Source organism: Strigops habroptila, chromosome 1 (genome assembly GCF_004027225.2).
Source record: "Strigops habroptila isolate Jane chromosome 1, bStrHab1.2.pri, whole genome shotgun sequence".
Taxonomy (NCBI): domain Eukaryota; kingdom Metazoa; phylum Chordata; class Aves; order Psittaciformes; family Psittacidae; genus Strigops; species Strigops habroptila.
The window spans coordinates 127,557,274-127,571,861 of NC_044277.2; the positions used below are offsets into that span (position 1 = coordinate 127,557,274).

The window sequence follows — 14,588 nt, forward strand, 5'->3', positions numbered from 1 at the left end:
CAGCAAAATTAGCAAAATCCATTTTCAAGTTCCTATTGTCCTTCTCACAAAAATCAGATCTTTGAACATCAGAGAGAGCAATCTGATAGCCATGACAGGCCTCCTGATCCAGGCATTGCTTTAGTGTAGGTCTACACGCATATTTAATGTTGATATTCCCTCAGTTTTTGTCAAAGGACCTACCTAACGGGTAAGGTGTCACACTGGGGTTGTGAAACAACTGCACCTCCATCCCCAGAGTGTGACTGATGCTCTTGAGAATGTCACCACGGCCATATCTCACTGTCTTGAGCCAATGGAGGACTAAGGCCCTGCAATCCCAGTTTAGTTTGCTGGCTGCAACACCGGACAATGACTAAAGCACAAGAAAGAAACCCTTATAACACTGCGGTATCACTTGGTAGGGCTGGGAAAGCTGTGATTTCAAAAACTCCATTCAACGGCTTCACAGATCAAAGCTGCCCCAGAAACTGCACATGGAGCATTTCTGCTTGAATGCGTTCAAAGTACTTTTGCAAGAAGTAAAGGAATTGTGGTGGAAGGATTATATTGAGCTTCTGAAACTTGGGGGAAATTCCTCCTTCCTCTAACCTGAGAGATATTTGTCTCACAACAGCCAGAAGGCTGTCATGGTTTTTCTCAAAGGTTATCTTACAAAGAAGCCAACGAAGGAGTAGGACACATGGCCACGTTTAAGTAAAGCTACTTTAGTTTTCTCTTATTATTAATTGTACCTGTCTAATGGCATAAGAGCAGAAGGAAAGGGAAATTTAAAGGAAATGGACAGGAAGTTGATTAAAAAAAACCCAAACCAAACCAAAACCCAAACTCAAACAGATGGTTTTCAGATTATTCATGGAAATGGTTGCAGGATTGAAAGCAGGGTTAAAAATTTTATGCTTTTTCCCTAGAAGTATCAGAGGCAATTTAGCAGTATTTACAGATGACTCAGATGGGAATGAAGGATCATGTTTATACTTATTTTCTAACCTACTTCTCACAAGAAGTACTAGGATTTCTCTGCTAAGTGGTGAGATGAGAGCATTTTTATATAAATCTACAGGTAAATTTGAGATTGACAAAGGAGAATGATTTCCTAACTGCCTCATGTTTCCTTGCAATGTAAGCTTTATTTTGCACAGATTAAGGATTTCAAAGATCATTTACAGAAGCAGAACCCACAGGGAGGAACAAAAACCTCTCCTAAACAAAAGATTTAGTTTCTCCTATTTGTGGTTCCACTGAAACAAGAAGATCAATGTCAGAAAAAAACCCAATAAAATCATTAGTTTTTCACTAGAAATGCCAATTCACCAAACCAAAACATTTCATGGGAATGTACCAGCTTTCACTAATCTGTAGAGGAAAAGCTTTCCTGGCTCCAAGATGGAATTTCTGGTCGAAACTGCAGAAAAACGTTTATCACACTTGCAGATCTTTTCCCACTTGCAGATTCAGGGACAGAGATTGAGAGTGCGCTGCAATAACTGATAACCTGATGGGAAAGGCACTCAGCAAGGGGGTGGAGAGGGATTTGTATCTGGGGCTGCTGCACTGTAGCTGTGTGCCTTCACACTTCAGGCATTGCCCCTTTTGAAGGGTGTGTGTCCGCTGCACACTCTCTGACATGGGCATGCTCTACCTTTCTCTCTCCCATTTGTAAGTAAAAGCTAATAAATGCTTCCATAATAGAAAGGGAAAAACCGGAAACTCCTGAGGTTTAGCAGGAGTGCAGTTTCCTGCACTGAGCCCCTCCATCTGACGCTGGGGCCACCTGCTGATGTGTCCAGCACTCACTGGAGAGGACACAGGGGCAAGGGGCAGCTGCCCACAGTTAATTCATGTGGGTTATACTTGTGTAAGGATTCTGCAGGAGTTAAAGGGTAGAAAAAAACCCCTATCCCTTACAGATCCCAGACTTGGCAAACTCCTCAGTAGATAAGAAGTGAACTTTGTGACTCTGTGCTGAAAAGAATGGTGTTACCTATTCCCTTTGCAGATTTATATATAGATGTTTCCACCGCTTTTAAACCAGCAAGGCATAGTTCAACCTTTTATCGAAATGTATAGTCTAAAGCCATCAAATTATTATGGATTTAATATTTGCAATTAAATCTTAACCTCAGAGGAATGTTGAGAACTGGTAGTCAAAGAATCAAATTATAGCTTTTTGAGGTGTATATAGAATCATAGAATCGTAAGGGTTGGAAAGGACCTTAAGATCATCTAGTTCCAACCCCCCTGCCATGGGCAGGGACACCTTGCCCTAAACCACGTGGCTCAAGGCTCTGTCCAACCTGGCCTTGAACACCGCCAGGGACGGAGCATCCACAACCTCCCTGGGCAACCCATTCCAGTGCTTCACCACCCTCACTGTAAAGGACTTCTTCCTTATATCTAATCTAAACTTCCCCTGTTTAAGTTTGAACCCATTACCCCTTGTCCTACCACTACAGTCCCTAAGGAAGAGTCCCTCCCCAGCATCCTTGTAGACCCCCTTCAGATACTGGAAGGCTGCTATGAGGTCACCACGCAGCCTTCTCTTCTCCAGGCTGAACAGCCCCAACTTTCTCAGCCTGTCTTCATATGGGAGGTGCTCCAGCCCTCTTATCATCCTCGTGGCCCCCCTCTGGACTCGCTCCAACAGCTCCATGTCCTTTTTATGTTGAGGACACCAGAACTGTACGCAGTACTCCAAGTGGGGTCTCACAAGAGCAGAGTAGAGGGGCAGGATCACCTCCTTCAACCTGCTGGTCGCGCTTCTTTTGATGCAGCCCAGGATGCGGTTGGCTTTCTGGACTGCAAGCGCACACTGCCGGCTCATGTTAAGCTTCTCGTCAACCAACACCCCCAAGTCCTTTTCTGCAGGGCTGCTCTGAATCTCTTCTCTGCCCAGCCTGTAGCAGTGCCTGGGGTTGCCCCGACCCAGGTGTAGGACCTTGCACTTGGCTTGGTTAAACTTCATAAGGCTGGCATCGGCCCACCTCACAAGCGTGTCAAGGTGCCTCTGGATGGCATCCCTTCCCTCCAGCGTATCAACCGAACCACACAGCTTGGCGTCATCGGCAAACTTGCTGAGGGTGCACTCAATCCCACTGTCCATGTCACCGACAAAGATGTTGAACAGGACCGGTCCCAACACCGATCCCTGAGGGACACCACTCGTTACAGGTTTCCAACTGGACATCGAGCCATTTACCACAATGGCAATTCTTGCCTTTCACAATTACACTTAAACTGTTTCATCAGAAGCAAAAATTTATATGGTATTAGCTTGCTGATTTCTTCTTGAAAATGAATATACATTTTTATTTCCACTTTTTTTTTTTCCCACAAAATGGGCTTCAAAACCACCTTCAGTCTTAACAGATCTGCTTCTCTATGGCCCCTTCACTGAAGTAATAGAAACACTGTGTGTGCAAATGACATGAAGCAATACACATTTGGTTCCAAGCTCAGGAGTATATCTCGTACCACTGATTGTACTTACTGCATGTTTTTCTCTTTTCTTTCATTTCACATCTTTTCAATCAGCTTGAGCACAACCCACACAGATTAATATGCTGATTTATTTATCTTATAATGTTTAACTTAAAACACACACAGCTGGCAGCAGAACAGTCCCACAATCCCACACCATCCACCACAATTTTCTCACAGCCTCCACAAAACTGGATGTCGAACTGCATTCAGCAGTACATATTCAGCAACAACAAAGGAAGATTAACTAAAGGCTTCACTGAGTTTCAGCTTTGAGGCAGATGGATTTGTGGCGTTCTGGATGAGTCTGGTAGTCTAGAAAAATAGCAGTGCTCTAAGAATTAGCAAGAATTCTGTTCATGTACAGTAAGGCTTTGGAGAAAGAAAACTGGTATACCTCTCAAACGTTCTGAGAGGAGGTAAACCAATATTTCCATTAACTAAATGTTTTGGCTAATACCAGCTATTTGGTGAAAAAAACCACTACGCACAAAAGTATTATGGATTCCTAGGTTCATTTCCCTTTGCTCAAAGCAAATGAGTTTTTAATGTACATATATTATTTGCCAAGTGATACCAGTGTGGTCCTGAGGACGGTCTTCAGAATCTATGGCGGATAGACATCTTGGCCTTCCTGAATGTTTTATGCTCTCTGAGGTACAATCCTCAGAATCAGGCAGGCAGACAAAGTGCTCATGCACACACCCATATGTACACACAGGCTTTTTGTCTGTTCTGAATTATTGTTTTTGTTAAGCATTTGCACATATGGTCCCAATGGGTAAATGTGCAAAGGTTAAATCTTTAACATGGCAGTATTTACATAGGAAGCAGAATTGTGACAGAGATGCATCCCTTCCGCTATTGTTCATTGTGGTTATTTAAATTTGAGGCACTCCTGCTAACATCAGATGATTCTTTTCTGAATAAACAAAACCCAAGAATTTACATAGAAGACTTTAAGAAACAAATCTAAGAAACAGAATCTGCTTCACAATTTGCAGGAGAACAAATAATCTTTTTTTTTTTTTTTAACCTAGCATTTTAACTCATTTAATGCTATGTGCTTAAACCAGTTATAAACAACAGATTAAGTCCATGCTTAGATATGTGAGCACAAATACAGACTAACTTTACAGAAGTTAATGGAGGTACATTGGATTTGCATGTGTGAGCATACATGCTGAGCTTTGAGTCATTTGCTCATAGGCTAGTTGAGATTCCCAGAGGAGTGTGGATTTCCTCCACCACTAGTATTATACATCATTGGAGATGAGCATTTATATATTTTATATATACAAAAATACATTGAATATTGCTTTTTTGACCTCTAATTCTGAAAACACAAAATCTTAAATTATTATTTAAAAAAAAAAAAAAAAAAAAAACAAACTACAATCTGAGTTAAAAAGAAATCTGAGTCAAACGAGAACATAAAACTGAAATGAGGAAATCGGCAGAACCCAATTATCCTGGGCCCAAAACTAAACACTGAATAGTATGTTACATTTATGAATGTATTTGGAAATATAAGGTTTTAAATCTGTAAATGACTACTCGCCTGAATTTATATTACATGTGTACACAGCTCAACATTTAAAATAGATCGTATCTGAAATAACACTAGGTAAAAGTAGTGGCATACTGCCCTTACTGGAGTACTGACACATGACATTAATAAGCAGACAAATAAATACATTTGCATGTCCAAAGCAATCACTAGCAACGATTTCTCTCCCTGCTCCTTTCAGTTATACAGACATATTCTAGAACAGTTATACTCTGATCTTTTGCTGTGTTTATGCATGAATAACTGAACGAAAAAATTTGCCCAATTTTATTAAAAAAGTTATGAAAATATAAATGCAGGGCTATAATTAGCCTTCTTAAAGGCTACTTTAAGAAGTACTTCTGCATCTCTTTTCAAGTTTGCTGTAGAAACATTAATGAATGTGTTTTTAAAGCTTATGGTTCTCACATTCTTCAGGTTCAACTTCTGTGCTTTCGGGGTCAAATATCTTTAAAAAAAAAAATGTTTTTCTTCGAAGGAAAATAAACACTATGTTTTCACTTTTACTACATCTTGTTGATATTCATTTGTCAAATCTTGTGCAACTTACCCAGGAGGTGTACCTCTGCAGTACAGATTGTCTCAAGGCTGTCAATAAGTTGTAATCTTCAGAACTATGATGTACTTGGTGCGCTGCCCACAGTATATTAACCTCTGCAAAACACGTAATTTCTAATGAGGTATGTACTAGAGAACAAAGCAACATTTGTTTGCCAAGGCCTTTTTTCATAAGCTAGAAGCAACTAATCCCCCAACTTACACTTTGTTTTTTTGCCATAGTATAGCAGGTAATAAAACCTAATGCTCAGAGGTGAGCTTGGGTAGGCTGGGTTAAATGTCGGTAAGTTGACACAAGTCAGTGTAGCTTTCATGCTGGGGAAGGTGAGGCTGTGGCAAGAACTCAAATGATTGCTGGAAGAGCAGAAGGATGCTTGAGATGAGAGTTAAACAGCCAGAAAACCCGAGCTGAGTCCTGATAACATGAGTCAGTAGGAGCTCTGTTCTGGAGTTCAGATAGACGAGGACTGAGGATGCTTTCATGCCTGTATTTGTTTACTAAAGTTATATATATTTTAAGACCAGAAGGGGCCACAAAATCTTACACTTCTAATTTAAACAACTTAACTGGTGTCTGCTGTTATGCTTACAGGTTTCTGGAAGGCGTAAATCTGCAAGCCCACTGATACCAGAGACCACAAAACACAGACATTGCCTGCCCACTAGTGACAAATGGAAAAACAAACGGCCATGTGCTGGGAACTCTGGACACAGCCAAAGAAGAGCAGTGGCTCTATTGTGTTACAGTTCAAAAAAAGTTGCTGCAATAAGGTAAAAACCAGTGTCAGTCATGTCCTCTGAAGGCACAACACCTCTAATGTGCTGCAGTGAAGAATACTTCAAAATCCTGACTGTATTTCAAGCTATTTTCTTATTAAGTGCAGATCTGGGTGGCCCCTCTGCATTGTATATTGGTATCCGGACAGCTTTAAGTGAGAGGTTAAGATAGAAATGTTTAGGGCCATCACATGTATAGCTACAAGGATGACCTTAATTATAGCAAAATGAAAAAGTGGGTGGTTAATGAAGCCCAAATAATGCCTATTTAGCATAAACCTAAATTTAAAGGTCACATGTTTTTCCAGGGATGAAGCGTACACAAAGCCTCAGCTGATTACAGAAATTAAAACTTAACTGGCTGTCCGCCAGCTGCACACTCCATTTGCCACTGACTTGTTTCACTAGAGCAATTAGAAAAGTGCCTTTGGCAGATATTAGAATTGCATTCATAGAATGACCTTATAATGTGTATTTAAAGTCCTCAAATTATCTGGTGCCAAGCTTACATCAAATAGTTTAGGCCTGGTGATTAACATGTACTTGCAGTGTAAAGTAATGCCAAAAACTCCTCTTAATGAATCGCAAGGTATCTACATCATCTCAGGGGACTAGACAGTCTTGCAACAGGAGGTCAAAGTCTTGTATGCTAGAAATTGAGAATTCTAAATCTAATTAATTTTGGCAGTTTGGTAATTTACATGGCAACATCATTTTTTAATGTGTTTAAGTCCTAGAAAATCCTTACAATTACTGAAATAAAATTGTAATTTCAACTATCATAAGACACTTAATACTAAATCTAAGAATTCTTCCTTCTTTAAATGCATTTGTTCCTGAAGGAACAAATGTTCACTATATCAAGAATTAGTGATCTCTCTCAAAACCTCTCCAACCTCATCTTAATGCATCTCTGCCTAATAAGCTCACTAGGAGATGAATCATTCAGGTGAGCTTCAGTACTCAGTAATAATTTGTATTTGAAATGCTTCCCAAGACCTCAACAGAAGCTAAATGAGTGAACAAAGCATCTGAAAAGGTGGAGGTTAAAGACCTGTCTCCTTAGTTGTTTTAAAAGCATTTACTTCCTATCACAAACTGTGTAACACAAGCCTCCACTCAATGAAGTACAGCTGTGCAAACAGGGTACAGTAACTGGATCTTGCTTCTTTCCCTCAGTCATTTTTCAGCATTATGAAAAGTTCAAGGAAGGGAATCTATGATGATTTTTACAGTCTACTTTCATTGTAGTTAAGGTCAAATGGTTTTCAAAATGAATTACTAAAAAGGCATTTTATTAGCGTTCATTTTTCAGTTAAACTGGCTCTTACACTAACAAGAATATGGAATAAGGTAACTGAATATTGGTAAAATGTTAATCTTTCAGATGTGCAAGTCATCTAAAATGATCTATCATTCAAAAATACACCACAGGAATATTAGGGACATAAACAAACAATTCTGCCACAAGTAATTTAAGTGCTAAAGCTATTTCTGACTTCTTCTGTTACAGCTACGTAAATTAAATCCTGCTCCTTAATGCTATTCTTGCTGACATCAACATCATAGACGATGTTAAATTCCTTGGCAAAACAGGCAGATCTGATGATCAGAAATAGTTTTTGTCTTAAAAATTTACCCGAAGAAACTGATCATCAACAACTTTTTATTTGAAGCAAAAGAATAACAGCAGGAATAAGAGTGAAATAGATCATCCCAAAACTCAGTCTGTAACCATTAGTACATTAAAAATATTATAATCATAACACCTAAAAGACATGTCACAAAGGTAAGAAACAGAGCAAACACTCTTCAAGGAATACAGCTGACTGCTCACCAACTACCCGCAACAGAAACCAAAATCTGTGCACCTATAGAAGAGTTGTGGTTTCACTTTTTCATTCATAATGATGGTAACTTGAAGCAAAATGAGAAAAGTTATTTGAATGAGAACATAATTATAAGAGACTCACATGCACTTTCTCATAATGACCCAAAAGGAGAGCAAAACCAAGATATGGCCAACTCCAACACAGATTTTTATTTTTTTTTAAATCTATGTAGAAAACAGGAACTATTAGTGCATTTTGTAGATCTCTCCAGTCAAATTGTCCCATGAAGCCACAGGGAAAAAGTAGGCGATGGAATTGGAGAAGCCACCCAGAAAATGCTCTAATGGATTTTCAGTGTTTCCTAAGTCAAATGTGATTGGTAAATCCACATATACACAACCCCCCTATTTTGATTCAGGAGAGCGAACATTATAGAATCACAGGATAATTCAGGCTGGAGAGAACCACAGTCCAACCTCTTGCTCACAGTGGGACCAGCTTTAAGTTCCCAAGTACTACACCCAGTTGGATCTTGGAAACCGTCTGCAGCTGATGCTATTATGAAGAACTATCTCTAACAGATAAAAGTGGCATTTCCTTTTCCTGTAGTTGTGCGGAAGGTTATACAAATTATAACCTAGCACAGCAAGGGACTCCTTTCCTGGTATGGCTTTCGCTAGGTTCCTGGTAATGGGAACTGATGAGCTATTCACATCTGGGGAAGAACAAAATAACCACATAGTGCTACTAGATCTAATTATTGTTTCATGCATTGTTATTATTACCATTGTAGAGAATCAATTAATATTATCTTCCATCACCCAATATAAACTGTAAAGAATCAGCACGTAATCCCAAAAGAGAATGAATAATGACATGTAGATGGGTGAGGAAAGAAAGAAAATTGGTGCTGCACAGAATTGCTGGGTGATAGTTATCACCCAGTTATCACCTGGCCCTTACTTTTCCCTCTAGCTTTTTAAGCCTCCATGAAGTTACCTCAGAGTCAGACTTGCAGTTGCCAAAATCAGTGGGCTCCAAGTGGTTGATATATTTGTATCCTAATACTAATTGTAAAGGAAAGCAAAGGTCTGTCTTTTTTTAGCATTAGTTCAATATATGAATTCTACTCATAGAAGAAATAAAATGCAAGGCTAAGGGAAGTAGCCTGGAGAAGAGGAGAATTTAGGGGAAATTAATAGCAGCCTTGCAACACCAGTAAAGCACCAGTTACCAAGAAGCTGGAGCCATCCTTTTTGCAGTATTCCCACTTCATCTTTTTTTCTGGATTTTCCAAAAGAAAGAAAGATTAATAATATTATCCTTCTTCTCCACTTTTTCCCTTCCTCCTCCTCCTAATTAATGCATACATAAATTGCAATGTTTCACACACCATCACAACCATATTGGTACAGCAACCAATGATTCTTAGCCTTAATTTTATTCTATTTTGAATTCAATTTTTGGCACTAATCAAATCCCTGTGATTTGCCTGGGCCATATTGCACTACTTCTGAAGTATTTCTGAAGTATCTTGTGATAGTAGAAACCAGTCATTTTGCACAAAATATTTCTCTTTAAGAATGCATAATGCGGAGAGTTCAAAATGAGACTTTGTTGTTGTTAATTTCTGTAGCTTTCAGTGATTTCCACAGCCCAACACATTCTGGTTAACAGCAGGAGAAAATATGTATGCCAAGAAAACCTGTAGTCCTTTCAAGGAGTGAGGTCAATGAAAACAACCATTTTACACAATCCTCAAAGTCAGTGAAATGGTAAAAATCTGATGAATTCTTAGGGAATAAAAAAGATTACATATACCTTTTAATTAAAAGGGTATGATTTCTTTGCACACTGCTTTCTAAGACCTGGATCTAAAACAAAGTGGAAAAAAAAAAACCAAATTATTTAGAAATACATCCATTTGATGAGTCATGTAAAGCTTTTATTCTCTTTCAGTCAATGCTGACTCTAGTTAGGAGAACAGGTGAAGGCTTCGCCTCAGCATTTACTTAAATTTAAACAAAACCTTCAGTTTCATTATGCTTGCCACCTCCTACAAGATTAAATGCCTTCAGTATTCAGTAAGGTAATGAACTACAGTTTACGTAACTAGAAACTTAAAAGATAGCAAAATTACATTTACTGTGGCACAGATCACCACATTATGATGAACTCCACAAAGCCAAGCATTTGGCAAGAAACCCCTTGTCCATGGCATGGTCCCTGCCAATCCTGGCATGAAAACTGGTGCTTCCTAGAGCAGCTGTAACCAGCAGTGCTTCAGAGGCAGGTATGCTGTGCTGCATTCCCATACAAGCAATAGAAAAGGGATCATCTCATGGATCTACATCTCTCCAGCCAGAATTAGTAGAAACCTGAAAACAGCTAAGGAAAGAAAAATGGCCTGGAAGGTACATCTTCCAGTCATTCCTTTTTTGTGCATTTCACCTCCCCCCACCAAAGATAAAAGAGAGAAAATACATAGTGTTTACATAATTTCTCCAGTAAACTATTCGCTTTTTTATTCACAATTACTACCTTCCTGCCTTGTTCTAATTGATCTGTTCTGTTGATGCTTTCAAAATGTTTGAACAAATCTCTCCTCATGCAGGGCTTTTTCAGAGTCTTATTCCCTGCTGGATTCTATGCTTGCACTGGATGAACAACCACTGAGGCAGAGCACCATTTAAGTTTTGTTACCAGAAGGGACAATTAATGCCTTACATGAAAACAGAAATCTACCTACACAGGTTAGTTATCATCTCCACAACAGAAGTATATATGATCTGTACGTGACTCTCCTGTTTACTCTGTTGTGCTGCAGTCCCTCTTTTGTCACTCTTCTGATTCAACTTTGCTTTATGGTTTTTGTTTTAGTGTTGTTCAGCAAGAGTTGCAAAATAGGTTATTTGCCAAAAGCCTCTGTTTCCTTGTTATTAGAAATATAATTCTTACAGGAACAAATTCTTTCCCCAGTTACGTTAGTGTAAGCATAGAGCTGTGCGGGTTTAATGAGAACAGGATTAGATCCAAAGAACTGGTCTGGAAGACCGTGTTATATACCACACACAAAGAAGTGTGTATACAGGGAAATGCACACTTTTATTTTGCCTTCTTTTTTTTTTTTTTAATAAGACACATTTTTCTTACAGTTCGGCCTTGGCTACAGTGAGTGCTAGCAGTTTGTATTCTCAGGATAATCACATACATAAATCAAAAGACTAGCTGTAAGGGGATCTCAGTTCAAGTCATTAGCCTTGATTCACTGTAGAGCTTCAGATGATTTTCTTAATGTTCTTCTTCAGCACATTTTTATTGGGAAGCACCTATCTGTGCATGTACCTGACACGGACCATTTCAGCATTTAGAAAGAAGGAGTTCCACTACAGTTTAGAATAATAGGAAAAATAGACTACATTAGCCTTTGTTCCCAGAGTTTGTGTGTCAGAAGAAGTGGAACAACTCAGAAGCACCTCTTCAGCCTCAGTACTATCTGGTCGTCTTTGGTCATTTTGCAATGAAATATGTTGTGGCACCCACGTAATTCCAGGCTAGGCAATCATACAGCATGTCACACAGCCAGTGTCAGACAGAAAATAGTGCTACCATGAGACACTCTCTAACCTACCTCATTGCAATCCAGCAGCTTTATTAGGAAATTTCACTAGGTATTCAGCATCTGATATTTCTGTGACGAGAGATGTGCTTTTTCTGTGCTTTGTTCAGTATTATTTCTGTTTTTCAGCCCTCTTCTTAAGTTACTGGATGTGGTCAGCAAACTATTTAGTAAGTGGGCTAACTTACAATCAAGTAATACATGGTATATGCTTCCATGGCTTACAAGCCAAAAATCAGAGCAACCTTTTAAAAAGCCTACCTCCAGAATCTGTTCATAAGCTAAAACCTCCTGCTTGATCTGCTGCCATACCAGTTGAAAACACAAAACTTCTCCCACACAAAAAATCCACAATATGATCTGCAAAACTTAAGATGCAGAATAGTCTAGGAAAACGTGGGAAGAATCAAGACAAGCCAAAGCATTACATATGCTACCCAGAACAAACAATGGGTCAGATCATATCCCCTCTTAGCAAGAATCCAGGGGACTGTGAATTATACTCAGAAAACACTTCCGAATCTGTAAAATATTTAAGATACTACATGGTTAGGAAAGCAGAGCTTGGCCAGGTAAAAAAATAATGGTCCTCTCAACCCGTACGTGACCTATGTTATTTCCTGGCACCCTCGTAAGCATAGGACATCAATAGAAAGGCTAGAAAAGGCAACAGTGTTCCCAAAGAGTCAGTCTCTTCTAGCAGGAGTAGTTCCCTCAGAAGCTAAGCTGCATGGATGAAACTTCATGCGCCATAGTTATATCAACATAAATAAAAGTCTCAGTCAAGTACATTAGGACAGTCCTAACATGCCCTGCGAGGTTTTCATACAGTTGCTGGGAATTGAACAGTCTCTTTCCACACATGCCATAGAAAACCACAAAGGAATAAAGGTTACTAGGTAAGAATTCAGAAATTAATTCACAGTGACTGAATCTCTGATTTCAGTCATAGTTTTTAATAGAAATTGAATGTGCATTCCTTTGTGGGGAAAGATACTGAGAAGGCAAATGATCCAAAGCAATTTTAGCATGAAACTATTGGATTTGGACACTTTCACAAAGACAAACAGGAAAAATTCAAAGGATGAACACATGAAAGGAATGAAGTTTTAGTGACATGTATATATGTAATCTCTGAAAATAGTGAAATACTTGGCAAGTCTTTCAGTACACAGCAGGTCTCACACAAATTCTGACTGACCAACCCGTTTCTCACACCTTTCTGAGGTAAATTGTTCAAGTTCTGTAGTTGCTTGGAGCAGCCCTGCAGCTGGTTAAAGTTTTGTTTGCCTGAGGTCTGGTTGATATCTGCAGTAGATCTGAGTCTCTGGATCACAAAGAACCATGACGGCAAGAATGGTTCACTGTCACTTGTCTCTTTTGTGGCTGTATAAGGCGTGATTTGGGTACCCGTTTTCCAGTTGTTCTGGCTTTCATAACAGATTCCTTAGCTATAAAAGTCTGAAAACAACTCTGATTTGTACCAAAAAAATAAATTGGCGCCATGTCAGTTTTAAAGATAACTAAACCATAGCATAAAATCCTGTTTGTGAACCCCGTCCCCCCCATATTGGGCTCAAGCTTTTCAACTATCCTTTCCTCACTGACGGTTCCTATTGGGTATAGCAAGGTTTGTGCACCTTATACACTCACTGCCTCTTGACTGAGTGACACTGTATATGTTAACTTCTGCAGCTCACTGATGTAGCTTTTTTTTTTTGCAGCACTTAGCTTTTTCTGCACCTTTTTACTATAAAGAAGAGCATATGGCTCATTAACTTCACAACTATAAATCATCCTGTTGGTGAAATTAGATTTATGTATTAAAATAACCTGCAACAAATTTCTGTGCAGAGAAGAAGATCCTCAGCAACTGGTGCAAAGACTTCCATAGATCTGTGCCACTTTATACAAGCTGCAGACCTGACTCAAGCTTCTCCAAATACGGCTGATTACAGTACTGGCAATCTTTAGTTTTGAGCATTTGCCAGCCTATAGAATACAATTTGGTGTTACTGAATACTGATGTCAAAGTGTGGTATAAATGTGTGAAACTCATTAACTGTGACCAAATTAGCACTCTGCTCCTTCACTTGGTGATAAAGAGAACTGAGACTAAATGAAATAAATTCCTTAAAAAAAAAAAAAAAGCTACTTCAGATAAAAACTTTTTTTTTTTTTTTTTAACTTTGATTCTTTGCCCCCTTTTTTTTCCCCCCACCCCAAAAGCATCTCAGCCACTGAAATGTCAGCCTATGCAACTTGAGAACATATTCATCTTGGAGGTTCTTAGAAGGAAACTGTTGGAATGAAATGGAGAAAAGAGAAGATAAGTCTCCTTTTGTTTGGGTGGGGTGGTTTGGTTTTTTTTTGGTGTGTTTTTTTTTTTCTTTTGGTGGGGGAATGAGGGTGAGAGTTCTTTTCTCTTGTATTCTGGGCTGTCTGTACAAAAGATTGATGTCTAGTGTCACCGTTAGGAAGTGCAAACTGTTCAGCTTCATTGCGATCTATGTCCTCATCCTCTTGCTCTGCAGGATACCACATACTTTGGCAGGCAATATTCAGATGGGAAGCACTTTAATGGCAAGAATGGATGCCAATGAAACCTTTTCCCACAATGTTCAAAACTCTGAACGTGCATACATTAAAGCAACATAAAGCTGCAGGATATTAGGAAGAAAACAATAACTGATACTACTCAGCCACATTAATCTTAGTTTTTTGCCCCTCAATACATTCAAAGAATGCTAGG

At 39.0% G+C, this 14,588-nt stretch overlaps 1 protein-coding gene across 1 annotated transcript in view; it reads right to left on the minus strand.

Annotated features, from left to right (window-relative positions):
• Positions 1-14,588, minus strand: part of AGMO (alkylglycerol monooxygenase) — a 137,752-nt gene that overhangs the window by 52,717 nt on the left and 70,447 nt on the right. Inside the window, 1 exon segment of the mRNA XM_030503963.1 lies at positions 5,601-5,704. Coding sequence (XP_030359823.1) covers positions 5,601-5,704 — 104 coding nt within the window.